The 13488-nt window shown below is 46.2% G+C and overlaps 1 protein-coding gene across 1 annotated transcript; it reads left to right on the plus strand.

The window, feature by feature from the left end:
• The first annotated feature begins 762 nt into the window (after nucleotides 1–762).
• Nucleotides 763–13276, plus strand: MYL7 (myosin light chain 7). The gene is made up of 7 exons (XM_081891215.1): nucleotides 763–815; nucleotides 2349–2459; nucleotides 4497–4572; nucleotides 6884–6988; nucleotides 9293–9371; nucleotides 10240–10288; nucleotides 13100–13276. Exons 1-7 carry the CDS (start codon nucleotides 813–815, stop codon nucleotides 13199–13201), a joined length of 525 nt encoding a protein of 174 aa, XP_081747341.1. The 5' UTR covers nucleotides 763–812; the 3' UTR covers nucleotides 13202–13276.
• The last annotated feature ends 212 nt before the right edge of the window (nucleotides 13277–13488 follow it).

Below are 13488 nucleotides of genomic sequence, written 5' to 3' on the forward strand. Positions count from 1 at the left end.
AAAATTGCTTTGCAAAAATGTGTCTGTTAGGCAAAGTCGTATACACAAAATGTGTAAATTGGAAATGTGAAGTAAAATGCTGGTGAATTTCCATGGGGGTTCTACCCCTATGCTGCCTTTTACTTGCAAACTAAAGCAGAAATAAGTACCGTGGTACCTCTGGTTACGTACTTAATTCATTCTGGAGGTCCGTTCTTAACCTGAAACTGTTCTTAACCTGAAGCGCCACTTTAGCTAATGGGGCCTCCTGTTGCTGCTGCGCCGCCGGAGCACAATTTCTGTTCTCATCTTGAAGCAAAGTTCTTAACCCGAGGTACTATTTCTGGGTTAGCAGAGTCTGTAACCTGAAGCGCATGTAACCTGAAGCATATGTAACCCGAGGTACCACTGTATAGAGAACTGAATTTAGGATTGGAAAAATGAGAAACTGAAATTGACAAGTTCCCTCATACCTAGCAAGAAAGGAGACAGAAAGAAAGCAAGGACCTAAAGGTCACATATATAGTCCCATTTAAATACAGGCCTAAATAATGATAATCCTGGCACTACTGCATAGAGAAGGAAGATGGGAGACTCCAGTCAGAGTGGAACACTCGGCTTAGGAATGCCTCCTCCCTCCATCAGCAAAGCCTACAATGCGCTATGACATGCAAACCTTATCAATTCTCAGCCCTGGGGACTGCCAAGTTTGGCTCTCTCCTCCTGCCACCGGGCTCCTAATTTAGCTCACCAAGTGATAAGCTGTGGGATATAGCCTGAGCTGATGCTTGACACCATCCAGAACTTCTCTGTTCTTCAGAAGGACATCCAGAATGGTGAGTACGCTCTCTCTCTCTGCTTTTGCATATATTCTTCATAGCACTGAGCTTTTGGATGAACACACATTAAGGTTGAACTGTTACCCTGTCCCACCGAGGAAGAAGGAGAAATAAGCAAAGGGAGAGAGCAATGGTCCAGCCTGTATGCAGGCAAGTGAAAGATGGAGAAAGGGTGTTGTCTGTGGGAAGATCTAATACCCAAGGGATGGTGGCGAATATTCGCTCATGTTTGGAAGGATGCAACTATGAAGAAACAGGAGATGGTACCTGACCCTGGTAGCACCCAGTCCTGTTTGTGTCCTGTTTTGCCTGTCAGGGAAATAATCCAGGATGCTTGCTTTTTAAAATTAAGTTAGTGTGTACACACATATGCCACAAATTTCTTCAGCTTTCAGTTCCCTCTCCTGGTTCTCTGAATGGGTTTGTGGGTTAGATGGCTCTTCCCCAGGGATGGGAAATTTTGTCAGGCATGATAGGATCTGTAGTCCAACAACCTCTGGAGATGTTTAGAACAGGTTTCCTCATTCTAAATACTTGTCCGCTGTTCATCCCTAAATACACACATGCCAGTGGACTGCTCTCCTTCATCCCCATTCCCTATAACACACCGATTGTTAGTGGCTGCCAAGATTGCAGTCCTAAACACTGTTACTAGAAAGTAAGCCTCCCTGTACCAGTTAGGTTGTGCATCTGATTGTGATGTAAATGTGTTTTTGAATCGCAGCAGTTCCATAACACGACAACCTTATCCAGTGTGGGATTAAACCGTTCAGTGAACATATTCAAGTTTGTGTATGTGCTTTTTGTCAGCTATGGAAGCCAGGGCAGGATAGGATATGGCAGAGCAAATCTATCCAATGCTCAGCAGGTGAATTAAAAATTAATTGAGATTGAGATTCCTGCATTTCAGGGGGTTGAACTAGATAACTCTCAGGACCTCCTCCAACTCTACGATTTGATGATTCAATAACCTGAGCCCACAACTAATCCCCTAGGGCAGAGCTTTCAAAACAGAGCTTTCCAACCTTTTCATGTTGACGACACACTTTTTAAACGTGCATCATTTCGCGACACAGTAATTCAGTTTTACCAACCTATTTACTGAGGTTAAATAACCCCTATTCCAGCCCTGGGAGGGGCGTTCGCACGACACACCTGCACACTGCAGCCGACACACTATCTAGAGTTGTAGCCAATGTCACATTAAGAAAACAGTTCTGTTTTCACAAGGATTTATGCTTGTGCAATGGAACTTTCCTCCCTTCCCTTCCCTACCTCCTAAATCTGTTCTGTGGGATCCCTCAATCCTCTGGAGCGGTTTTGGGAAGAGAGAGAGGGGGGAGAAGGTGGGGGAAGTTGTGCGAGTGTAAATCTTAGCACTAATGAAATGAGTGTGCTGGATCTTGTCTCTCCAGTCTGCTAGTTAGGCTAAGCATAATGAGTGCTGTGGTTTACGTCTTCCCAATGTGTCAGGTGTACTGACTGGTGCTGTTGTAACTTGTTACTTTTCTTCTTCTTTTTGTTGTTCAGGCCAGCAGAAAAGCCGGGACTCGGAGCAAAGCTGCCGCAAAGCATGCCCAGAGGAGCTCCTCCAATGTCTTCTCCATGTTTGAGCAGTCGCAGATCCAAGAGTTCAAGGAGGTGAGGTGCTCAGGGGTTGTTTTCCAGTTGAGCCAAGGAAATGAGTTCCAAGCCTGAACTCAGCCTGTATCCAATGGAGTAAAATTGACAAAGGTGGACTCAGGTCTATTTTATCTGGCAGTGGGAATAAGTCTATGCTACCTGGTGGTGACTCTCTGAGGTTTCAGATGGGAGTTTGCCACAGCTGCCAACCTGGAGAAGTCAGGGACTGAATCTGGGCTGTTGTTCTTCTTGCAAAGTTCTGCCATTGAGCCATCATGGCAAAGAGATGGAGTTCATATATCTCTTTATGTCACCTCTGCGCATGATCAGGGTTCTGAAATGCACGAGGAAATTCAGCATGAGACCTGCAGACTAGGGATGGGAGAGAATGCAGTTCACTTTGCATTTAAAGGTGAACTTAATTCTTTCACACTTCCTGGAAAGATATGCAAACTGAAGGACAGCTATCCTTCAAAATTCACACTGCTCTGGATTTTGCAGTGCTGATCTCCAGCCAAGTAATGGGAACCAAGATGCATATACTGGGGTGCATTTATATGAGAATGCATTTATTGGTGAAAATGACATACAGAAATGTGTTATGCTATGAGTAATTGCTTTGCAAAAATGTGCATATTGGGCAAAGTTGCATTTTAAAAAGTGTAAATTAGGAGAAATGTGCAATAAAATGCTGATGGTTTTTCAGGAGGGCTCTTTTTTAAAAGAAAGAAAGAAAGAAAGAAAGAAAGAAAGAAAGAAAGAAAGAAAGAAAGAAAGAAAGAAAGAAAGAAAGAAAAAAAAATATTGCATACTGGTGTGGAAATGTAGAGAACTGAAATTAAGATAGAAAAAAAAAGAGAAATTGAGAGAAACTGAAACGGACAGGTCTACCCATCCTTACCACAGACAGTCACCAGTCACCCCAGTGCAAGTAGATAAATAGGTACCGCTGTGGAGGGAAGGTAAACAGCATTTCCATGTGCTCTCCATCATGGTGTCCCGTTGCACCAGAAGTGGTTAAGTCATGCTGGCCACATGTCCCAGAAAGCTGTCTGTGGACAAACGCCGGCTCCCTCGGCCTGAAAGCGAGATGAGTGCCGCAACCCCATTGTCGCCTTGGACTGGACTTAACTGTCCAGAGGTCCTTTATCTTTTTACCTTTTACTGAAAACATTCCGTCTGCTGTACATAAAACAGCAGCCACCAGTTTCTTCAGATGTTTCAGACTTTCCCTTAAGGTTGGATCCTGTTTTTGTTTGTATGAATTCCTGTTTTTGTTTATTTTTATATGCTAGAGATTATATAGAGATTTATTTTAAAAACAAAATTATTACATGCTTTAAATCAAGGGTTTTATCCAATGCTAGTCATATTCAGAGCAGACTCACTGAAGTCAGGAGGTTTGAATAAGTTAGAGCTGTCATGTATTCTACTCATATTGATCCAGAGCAGAAGTCCAACGTATAGTTAGCAGAGTAAAAACGTAAACACCTTTAGGTCAGCTGTACTCAGCTTCTCTGAAGGAATAACCCAAACACCATGAACCTTCTGCTTGTTTCTTTCACACAGAGAAGCTTCCAGAACCCTCTTGAATTAATTAGAATAGGAGGGATCTCTACACATTGGGTCAATACTTTCTGTACTAAGAAATGCAAACTGACAAGAGCCATTAATTTAAATGGGTCTGTGCTGAGTAGAAGTCAATTGGATACAACCCAAATGAGAAATAACTCTTGGAGGGTAAACAGGAAAGTGATGTGGGCATGGGAAGCCCAGCCAAGGTAGATTTTACATTTGAATTACAGTACAGGCTTATAACATGCAACCCCCAACTCTACTGGTTTGCATGACTTGTGAAACAAGCAAGGGCTGCTCAACTAATGAAGCGCTATAATCACTTTTGCCCTTCACTGGAGTGATGACAATGAGGAGTAGATGCAGACGGGGGATTGGAAAATATTTGTGTGAGTATGTATGTTCTTATTATAGTGGCAGAAAGGAATTAAACTTGAGAAATAGAGAGAGTAGATTTAACTTTCCTTATCTTTCCCCAAGGCATTCAGCTGCATTGACCAGAATCGTGATGGCATTATCAGCAAATCAGACCTGAAAGAGACATACGGTCAGCTGGGTGAGTGCCTCCGGTCACCATGAAATTGCACTCTTCAAAAGTTCAGATGATTTTTTAAAAAGAAAAATATTAAGCAACTAGCTGGTACAAGGAAAAACAGTGCAAATAGCCAGGCCTGGTTTCAGAGTCTCTGCCAGAGAGAGATTATTGTAATCTTCATCTTTAAAACTGACAAAGGGTAAAGGTACCCCTAACCATTAGGTCCAGTTGAGGACGACTCTGGGGTTGCGGCGCTCATCTTGCTCTGTAGGCCGAGGGAGCTGGCATTTGTCCGCAGACAGCTTCCGGGTCATGTGGCCAGCATGACTAAGCCACTTCTGGGGAACCAGAGCAGCACACAGAAATGCCGTTTACCTTCCCGCCAAAGTGGTACCTATTTATCTACTTGCACTTTGATGTGCTTTCGAACTGCTAGGTTGGCAGGAGCAGGGACTGAGCAACGGGAACTCACCCCGTCACGGGGATTCAAACCGCCAACCTTCTGATCGGCAAGTCCTAGGCTCTGTGGTTTAGACCACAGTGCCACCCACGTCCCTAAAACTGACAAAGGAACATACAAAGCGGGAGATGCCAGAGATTGATCCTGGCGCTTTCGGCATGCAAAGCTAGGGGGCTGATGGGAGTTGTAGTCCAAAACATCTGCAGGGCACCAGGTTGGCACTGCTTTAGGGAGAAGCAATTGCTATTTACTAAAAGCAACATTCACAACGGGAAAGAGCTGTAGCTCAGTGGTAGAGAATCTGCTTCACATGCAGAAGATCCCAGGTTCAATCCCCGGATGGGAGAGACTGTTGCCTGGAACTCTGGAGGGCTCCTGCCAGTCAGGGCAGCAATACTGAGTGAGATAGACCAATAGTCTGACTCAATATAAGGCAGTTTCCTATGTCTAAAAATTCACAGTGACCTTTCTAATGCCCACCTGCTTATCTTCAGAGCCTCTGAGGACTTGGTGCATGTTATTTCTGGAGCCACGAGCACTTCACGGTCCTTCATCTCTGGATGGTGTCATTTTTGATAAACAGCTTGTCACTTTCAGAAAGGGGTCTGCAGATCTCAGCTTTATTTCTAGTACACAGGGTGGTGGTATGTGCATCCTACCTAGCTTTGGAGAGCTCTTTTTTCTCTTCTAGCACAGAAGAAGGAGGAGACGAGCTAAAAATGCCAGTGGCGAAGTTGTTTTAAGGGGAGACATGTATTCAAATGACATTATCACCAAAGCCAGAAACCCTGGGAAGTCTGTTGAATGTAGACCAGGGCTGATGTGGTTCATCAAATTTTGTGTGCACAGGTGTGGGAGGGTGAGGATTCAAGAGGGAAATGGCAAAAATTATATGTCTCTACCACAGAGCCTAGGACTTGCTGATCAGAAGGTCGGCGGTCCGAATCCCCGCGACGGGGTGAGCTCCCGTTGCTCGGTCCCAGCTCCTGCCAACCTAGCAGTTCGAAAGCACCTCAAAGTGCAAGTAGATAAATATGTACCACTTTGGCGGGAAGGTAAACGGCGTTTCCGTGTGCTGCTCTGGTTCGCCAGAAGCGGCTTAGTCATGCTGGCCACATGACCTGGAAGCTGTATGCTGGCTCCCTCGGCCAATAAAGTGAGATGAGCGCTGCAACCCCATAGTCGGCCATGACTGGACCTAATGGTCAGGGATCCCTTTACCTTACTATGCCCCTGTGGACAGAGTCATATAGAATCAGCCACACATGTTCTTTTGCACTGATAATTTTGTATCAGGCAATTCGATCTAAGTACAGTACATTAATCAGTTGGCTGTTAGCAGGGAGTGGCATACAGGCGAATGTTAGGTATGTTATGTTAGCTTATGTTAACTCAGGGTGGGGATAAGGGGAAGATAGTAGCCAGGTCTCTGCATCATGCAATGAGGATTCATGAATGTTAGAAAACAGTATTTTAATTGTTAGTGGCTGGGCAAACCCAGCCAGATGGGCAGGGTATAAATAATAAAATTATTATTAATAATATATTGTTTAATGCAGATTTTGCTGTGTACCGAACCTTTCAGAATTCTTTCTATATGCCAATAAAGGTTTGCAATTGATATAGGTCTCTGAAGATTGAGGATGGACAAACATTCCCCAGAAGTTCCATGTTAGGGGGTGTTTTGCTTATCACAGAAATTAGACCTGTATTGTCCAACCTGGTGCAACGTCCACCATCTGTATTGGAAGAAGGATTGCGGATAACTGCCCCAAGAACACCATGATCACAAATAGTCAAGAATGAACAATAAACAGGATGTCTGGAAAGGTCTGTGGAGTTCACTACTAGGGCCTGCTTTTTTCTCTACAGGGAAAATAAATGTGAAGGAGGAAGAGCTGGATGAGATGCTAAAGGAAGGAAAAGGGCCAATTAACTTCACGGTCTTCTTAACACTCTTTGGGGAGAAACTGAATGGTGAGTTGGTGCTGCCATAGCCAAGGACTTTGCCCACTAACTCTCAGTCTTGCTCATTAACCCTCAATCCAGCTCTCAATACCCCTGAACATACTGAAATAAAAGGCCAAAAAGCACACACAAAAACATATGTACCACTAGGGACATTTCCAGACTGCCACTATTTTCAGGAAGGATTCAATCACATGCCAGCAAATGGAGATTGCACAACTGAAGCTAATTTGAGAGCCAGTGTGGTGTAGTGGTTAAGAGCGGTGGACTCGTAATCTGGTGAACCGGGTTCGATTCCCTGCTCCTCCACATGCAGCTGCTGGGTGACCTTGGGCTAGTCACACTTCTCTGAAGTCTCTCAGCCTCACTCACCTCACAGAGTGTTTGTTGTGGGGGAGGAAGGGAAAGGAGATTGTTAGCTGCTTTGAGACTCCTTCGGGTAGTGATAAAGCGGGATATCAAATCCAAACTCTTCTTCTTGTACAACAAACCTACTTCGCCCCCTCAAAATTGGTTTGCGGCAAGGTAATTGGCAGGAAAATGCACTTGGAAGGGTCAGGTAATCATTTTTCAATGCAACACCATCTAGTCACCGCACAAACAAATTAGAATGAACACTTGATAAATTGTGGGTGTCCTCTGGCCTCCCCACAAACCCTGTGCAAAACAAATCAGGATGAATGCACAATATGCATGTCATATGGAAGGGGTGCTTAAAAAGGGTGTTTGTTTGTTTATTGCATTTACATCTCACCTTTTTCTCCAAGGAGCTCAGGTTGGCATCTATGGTTGTCGCCCTCCTCATTAATCCCCACAACCACTTTATGAGGTAGATTTGGCTGAGAGGCAGTGACAGACCCAAGATCGCCCAGTGAGCTTCAAGGCTGAGTGGAGATTTGAAACTTGGTCTCTCAAGTCCTAGTCTGACCCTCTAACCATTACAGTGGTACCTCGGGTTACAGACGCTTCAGGTTACAGACTCCGCTAACCAAGAAATAGTACCTCGGGTTAAGAACTTTGCTTCAGGATGAGAACAGAAATCACACAGTGGTGGTGCAGCAGCAGCGGGAGGTCCCATTAGCTAAAGTGGTGCTTCAGGTTAAGAACAGTTTCAGGTTAAGAACGGACCTCCAGAACGAATTAAGTTCTTAACCCGAGGTACCACTGTACACCGCACTGGCTTTGGGTAGGAATTGTCCATTCAAGCAAAGCCCATGTGTCCAACATTCTCTGTCCGGTAGCACCAGGTCACTGTGCCAAACGGACAGGTGAGTTTAATGTTGCGCAACAGTTGTGCTGTCAGAAACCTGTGCAACAGATTGTGCAAGAAAGTTACCAGCAACCTACTTACACATTCTCTTGTGCAAAAACATTTTGCCAATCACACCACTAAGTGACTTTAACTTAGGGTTATGTTGCATACAACCTCAATGGAAAATCATGACATAAGCATCTCCATACTGCAGGATGAACCTTGCTGTTACTTCCTGATGTTCACAAATATATTTAAGTGGTCAAGCGGGTGATTCACAGAAGGCCCAGCATGGGTCTTTGGGACTGGCAAAAAGTTCTTGAGAAAAGGCAAAAGTGAATCCATTCCATTAGTCGGTTCCCTTAAGGCAGTGATGGCTAAACGTGGACCTCCGTTTTGGGACTACAATTCCCATCATCCATGACCACTGGTTCTATTAGCTAGGGATGATGGGAGTTGTAGTCCCAAAAACAGCTGAAGGGCCAAATTTGGCCATCACTGCCTTAAGGTGTAGGAGGCAGTTATTATACTTTTCTGTCCTCTCTCTCTCTCATTGTTTGGTTTGTGAAATATACTCAGAGTCGCAAAGTGATTTCATGCTCTTTATTCAGCTCATAGTGGTGAGGAGGAATGAATGAATGTCCCCTCAAAGTATCTGCTTTAGATACATTATTTACACAATGGGCTGCACATGATTGGCTAATTCCGGAATTCTACTGTAAGCCAATCAGGTTGTGGATTCACTTCTATCTGGAGCATGATTGGGTGGTTCCTGCCAAACAATCATACTGCTGCATTGTTCTAAGACCAATCAGACTGCTGCATTTTGGATCCTATTGTTCTAGGACCAATCAGACTGCTGCCTTTTGGATCCTATTGTTCTAGGACCAATCAGACTGCTGGATCCTATTCAACTCAGTACATAACAGTTTGGTTTTTGTTAACTTTCCATTTCCTCCCTGGAACATCAAATCTTCCAGACTCCCTGCCCAGCCAAAAGGGGGTCTTGCTCTTGGTTTGAGGATCTTTGCTGTATGTTGAGCAATCCTTCTCTTCCACAGGCACTGATCCCGAGGAATCCATCCTTGCTGCCTTCAAATTATTTGACCCCAACGGAACTGGCTACGTGAACAAAGATGAGTAAGAACATTAACTACAGTTCAGATCCTGGGTAAAGCCCATGGGGCTCTGATTGGATTAAGTCTGAACATTAGCATATGCGGCTCCGGGGTGCAAAAATCCACCCAGCGCCCCCAATTTTTTGGGGGGGGCAGGTCAAAGTTATAGAGCCTTTTTTAGGGGGCAACTCAAAGTTGTTGAGCTAAGGAGGGGAACAGCGGAAACAGTGAAAAAATAAAAAGCAGCAGCGATAACTCCTGTCTTTTTGCGATTGTGCGAAAATGAAATACACCACTAGGGGGCGCCGCGGGATACGTTGATTCTGCAGCTGTTCCGCAAAAGAGAATGGAAATGACCCATCGACCGCAATCACCCGGCTGGGGGCGGGGGCGGTTAAGAGCTTAGGCAGCTTGCACCCCCCGGGTAAAGACAGCCCTGGGTCTGATTGGCTTAATCAATGGTTGGGGTGAGAAAGCCATGGCTCATTGGAAGAGCATCAGCTCTGGTCCCATTCCTGGCACCTTCAGGTCAAACTAGGAGGAACCCTGGTCTGAACTCCTGGAGAGCTGCTGCCAGTCAGTGTAGGCACTACTGAGTTTGATAGTCCAATGGCCTGACTCATTATAAGGAAACCTCCTAGGATTTCTCCATACAAGCCTCAGCAGAGAAGACTTCAGGGAAGGGCCATGGCTCATGGGTAGAGCAAGCAAAATTTCCCAGGTATCCCTAGGGCGGAGGGAGACCCGGAGAGCTGCTGCCAGTCAGTGCAGGCAATACTGGTCTGGTACAATGGTCTGGTACAGTATAAGGCAACTTTCTAGGTTCCTATTAGAGTTCTGGGTGGTGTGTTGGAACAGCACTGACTTTTTATTTCCAATTTGTTTTCCAGGTTTAAGCAACTCCTGATGACTCAGGCGGACAAGTTCTCTGCTGAGGAGGTGAGGCAACTCTTTCTGGTCTAGCTCTAGTTAAAGCGTGCTTCTGGCCCTCCCTCTTTAAATCCCAATTTCCTCTTAGGAGGAATCTTTCACAAGCATCAAACCTAGGAGACAGCTTTAAATTGGTGTATTAATATGACATAGAGATGCGGGTGGAGCTGTGGTCTAAACGACAGCCTCTTGGGCTTGTCGATCAGAAGGTCGGCAGTTCAAATCCCCACGACGAGGTGAGCTCCTGTTGCTCTGTCCCAGCTCCTGCCAACCTAGCAGTTCAAAAGCACACCAGTGCAAGTAGATAAATAGGTACTGTTGTGGCAGGAAGGTAAACAGCATTTCTGTGCGCTCTGGTTTCTGAGTAAGATCAATTATTTGATTATTGCTGTAAACCGCCAAAATGTATTTTGTAGAGTTAAATTTTTACCTGTATCTTCAGTACATTTTATTTTATTGCTACAGCTAGTGGTTGATGCAAATCAAGATTCTTCTGATCTGTTCTCTGATCAAAGGCCCTACCAGATGGTCCCTGGTAGAGGCAGATTGAGGAGAACGTGACCAGTTAGGCTGCCCTGGGTGTAGAGCATCAGGGGTGCCACAACTATGATGTAGAATTAGAGACTCCAAGGTCTGCCTCTGTCCCTGAAGACAGGTGGCCACCATAGCTAATAACCTTCCCCTTTTTTGCGGGAAATTCCCTTATTCCAGCGCCATTTCCCGCTGCTTCCCGCTGCTATCCCGGATTGTTAGATATCCTGTAGACTGCCCCCGGGACAGGTGAGGCTGCTGATCCCTTATTTTCAAATCTGAAAGTTGACAGCTATAATAATAATAATTTATTATTTATACCCCGCCCATCCCCAGCCACTCTGGCCGGCTTCCATAGAAACCAAAAATACAGTAAAATATCACACGTTAAAAACTTCCCTGAACAGCGCTGCCTTAAGATGTCTTCTGAATGTCAGGTAGTTGTTTATCGCTTTGACATCTGCTGGAAGGGCGTTTCACAGGACGGGTGCCACTACCAAGAAGGCCCTCTGCCTGGTTCCCTGTAGCTTTGCTTCTCGCAATGAGGGAACCACCAGAAGGCCCTCGGCGCTGGACCTCAGCGTCCGGGCAGAATGATGGGGGTGGAGACGCTCTTTCAGGTATACTAGACCGAGGCCGTTTAGGGCTTTAAAGGTCAGCACCAACACTTTGAATTGTGCTCGGAAACGTACTGGGAGCCAACGTAGGTCTTTCAAGACCGGTGTTATATGGTCTCGGCGGCTGCCCCCAGTCACCAGTCTAGCTGCCGTATTCTGGATTAGTTGTAGTTTCCGAGTCACCTTCAAAGGTAGCCCCACGTAGAGTGCATTGCAGTAGTCCAAGCGGGAGATAACCAGAGCATGCACCACTCTGGTGAGACAGTCCGCAGGCAGATAGGGTCTCAGCCTACGTACCAGATGGAGCTGGTAAACAGCTGCCCTGGACACAGATTCGACCTGTGCCTCCATGGACAGCTGTGAGTCCAAAATGACTCCCAGGCTGCGCACCTGGTCCTTCAGGGGCACAGTTACCCCATTCAGGACCAGGGAATCCTCCACACCTGCCCGCCTCCTGTCCCCCAAAAACAGTACTTCTGTCTTGTCAGGATTCAACCTCAATCTGTTAGCCGCCATCCATCCTCCAACCGCCTCCAGACACTCACACAGGACCTTCACCGCCTTCACTGGTTTTCTGATTTAAAAGAAAGGTAGAGCTGGGTATCATCCGCATACTGATGAACACCCATCAGCTATGGTGGCCACCTGGGGTTCTGAGGACCCATGAGACCGTTGTCCGGATTCCGCAGGCTCTTCTTGTGTTTTGACAGTCATTCCTAGCCACTAGTTTCCATGTATCCCATCAATCCCTCTCTTTCCTTAGCTGAGCCTTTTTATCTCAGCTTTCAGAACGTCAACAATATTGCAGATCAAGGTATTCGTATAGCTGGATTGAGGGCCTTTATCAGAATCCCTTCTGCCGCTTTCAGATATTGCTTTCTGCTCGAGCGATGAGCAAACGATGAAAAATATTGTTCCCATTTAAGCGTAAGAAATCTCTGGTCAGGGACGCGGACTTATAAAAAATATTGGGGGGGCCCGGGAAAGCTCATGAATAATAAATAAGCTCATGAATATGCAAATAAAGTGGCGCCGCCTCCTCGTGAGCGAATAGGGGAGAGCGTGCTGCGCCTATTAATCAGCTCCAAAGGAAATTGGGTGGAGCTTTTGCTCGGGAGGGAGGGCAGGAGGCATGCAGCCCGCCCCTCCCTGTGCATTTTGGGCTGGGGGAGGGGCGGCGATGGCGCTCTGCTGGAGGGGTGCCGGAGATTATTGGGGGGGCGGAGCCCCCCCCAAACGAATTTTTGAGGGGGCTCGGGCCCCCTCAAGCCCCATGGAGTCGGCGCCTATGCTGCTGGCTCAGAGGTCCATCTCGTTCGGCATCCTGTTCTCACTGGCCAACTAGATGCCTAAAGGACATGCACACAACCAGCACTCTGCCCACCTGCAATTCCTAGCAACAGCTTTTCAGAGGCCTACTGCCTCTGACAGTGGAGGTAGAATTTCTAGTATTTTTATAAAGAAACTGTATTAGCAAGCTCTTAGCCACAACCATCTTGAAAGCAATATACAGTTATTTAACAACGGTTCCCCCTTCCAATCTCATGACTCAAGGAAGTGGGGAAAACTATGACGACGGAGTCCCAAGGCTCACAAGGGCAGGCAGGGACTGGTTGATGAGTCCAGCCGAACGCTGCCTTCTTACCCCCACTTTGTGTTCCTTCTTCCCTAGGTAGAGCAAATGTTTGCGGTCGCTCCCATCGACGTGGCCGGAAACATTGACTACAAATCCTTGTGCTACATCATCACGCATGGTGATGAGAAGGAAGAGTGAAGATCTGTGGGGAAATTGAAAGTTTGCGGCGGCAACTACTGCTATATTTGAATAAAAGGCCCGATGAGAAATGAAGGAAGCTATGACTGTGAGTTCTGTCTGAATCGGTAGCAGTTGGTGTTGTGGGGCTGGACCACCCGCTCAATACCAATGGGATACCATTTGTGGGGCAGAGAGGGTGGTAGTGAGTTTCAGGGCTGTGTACTAGCTCTAGCACTGCCCAGGTAAGCTACAGTGAGGCTCTGTCCCACCACACAGGGTACCATTCCTTTGATTACCAGAGGCTG

Source organism: Podarcis melisellensis, assembly GCF_964234715.1.
Source record: "Podarcis melisellensis genome assembly, chromosome: 15".
Classification (NCBI taxonomy): Eukaryota; Metazoa; Chordata; class Lepidosauria; order Squamata; family Lacertidae; genus Podarcis; species Podarcis melisellensis.

What these genes read in the sequence shown, in the direction of transcription:
- MYL7 (XM_081891215.1), top strand. An exon ending in GGCTACGTGAACAAAGATGA is followed by an intron (nt 9,372 to 10,239) that starts GTAAGAACATTA and finishes TTTGTTTTCCAG; the next exon opens with GTTTAAGCAACTCCTGATGA. An exon ending in ACAAGTTCTCTGCTGAGGAG is followed by an intron (nt 10,289 to 13,099) that starts GTGAGGCAACTC and finishes CTTCTTCCCTAG; the next exon opens with GTAGAGCAAATGTTTGCGGT.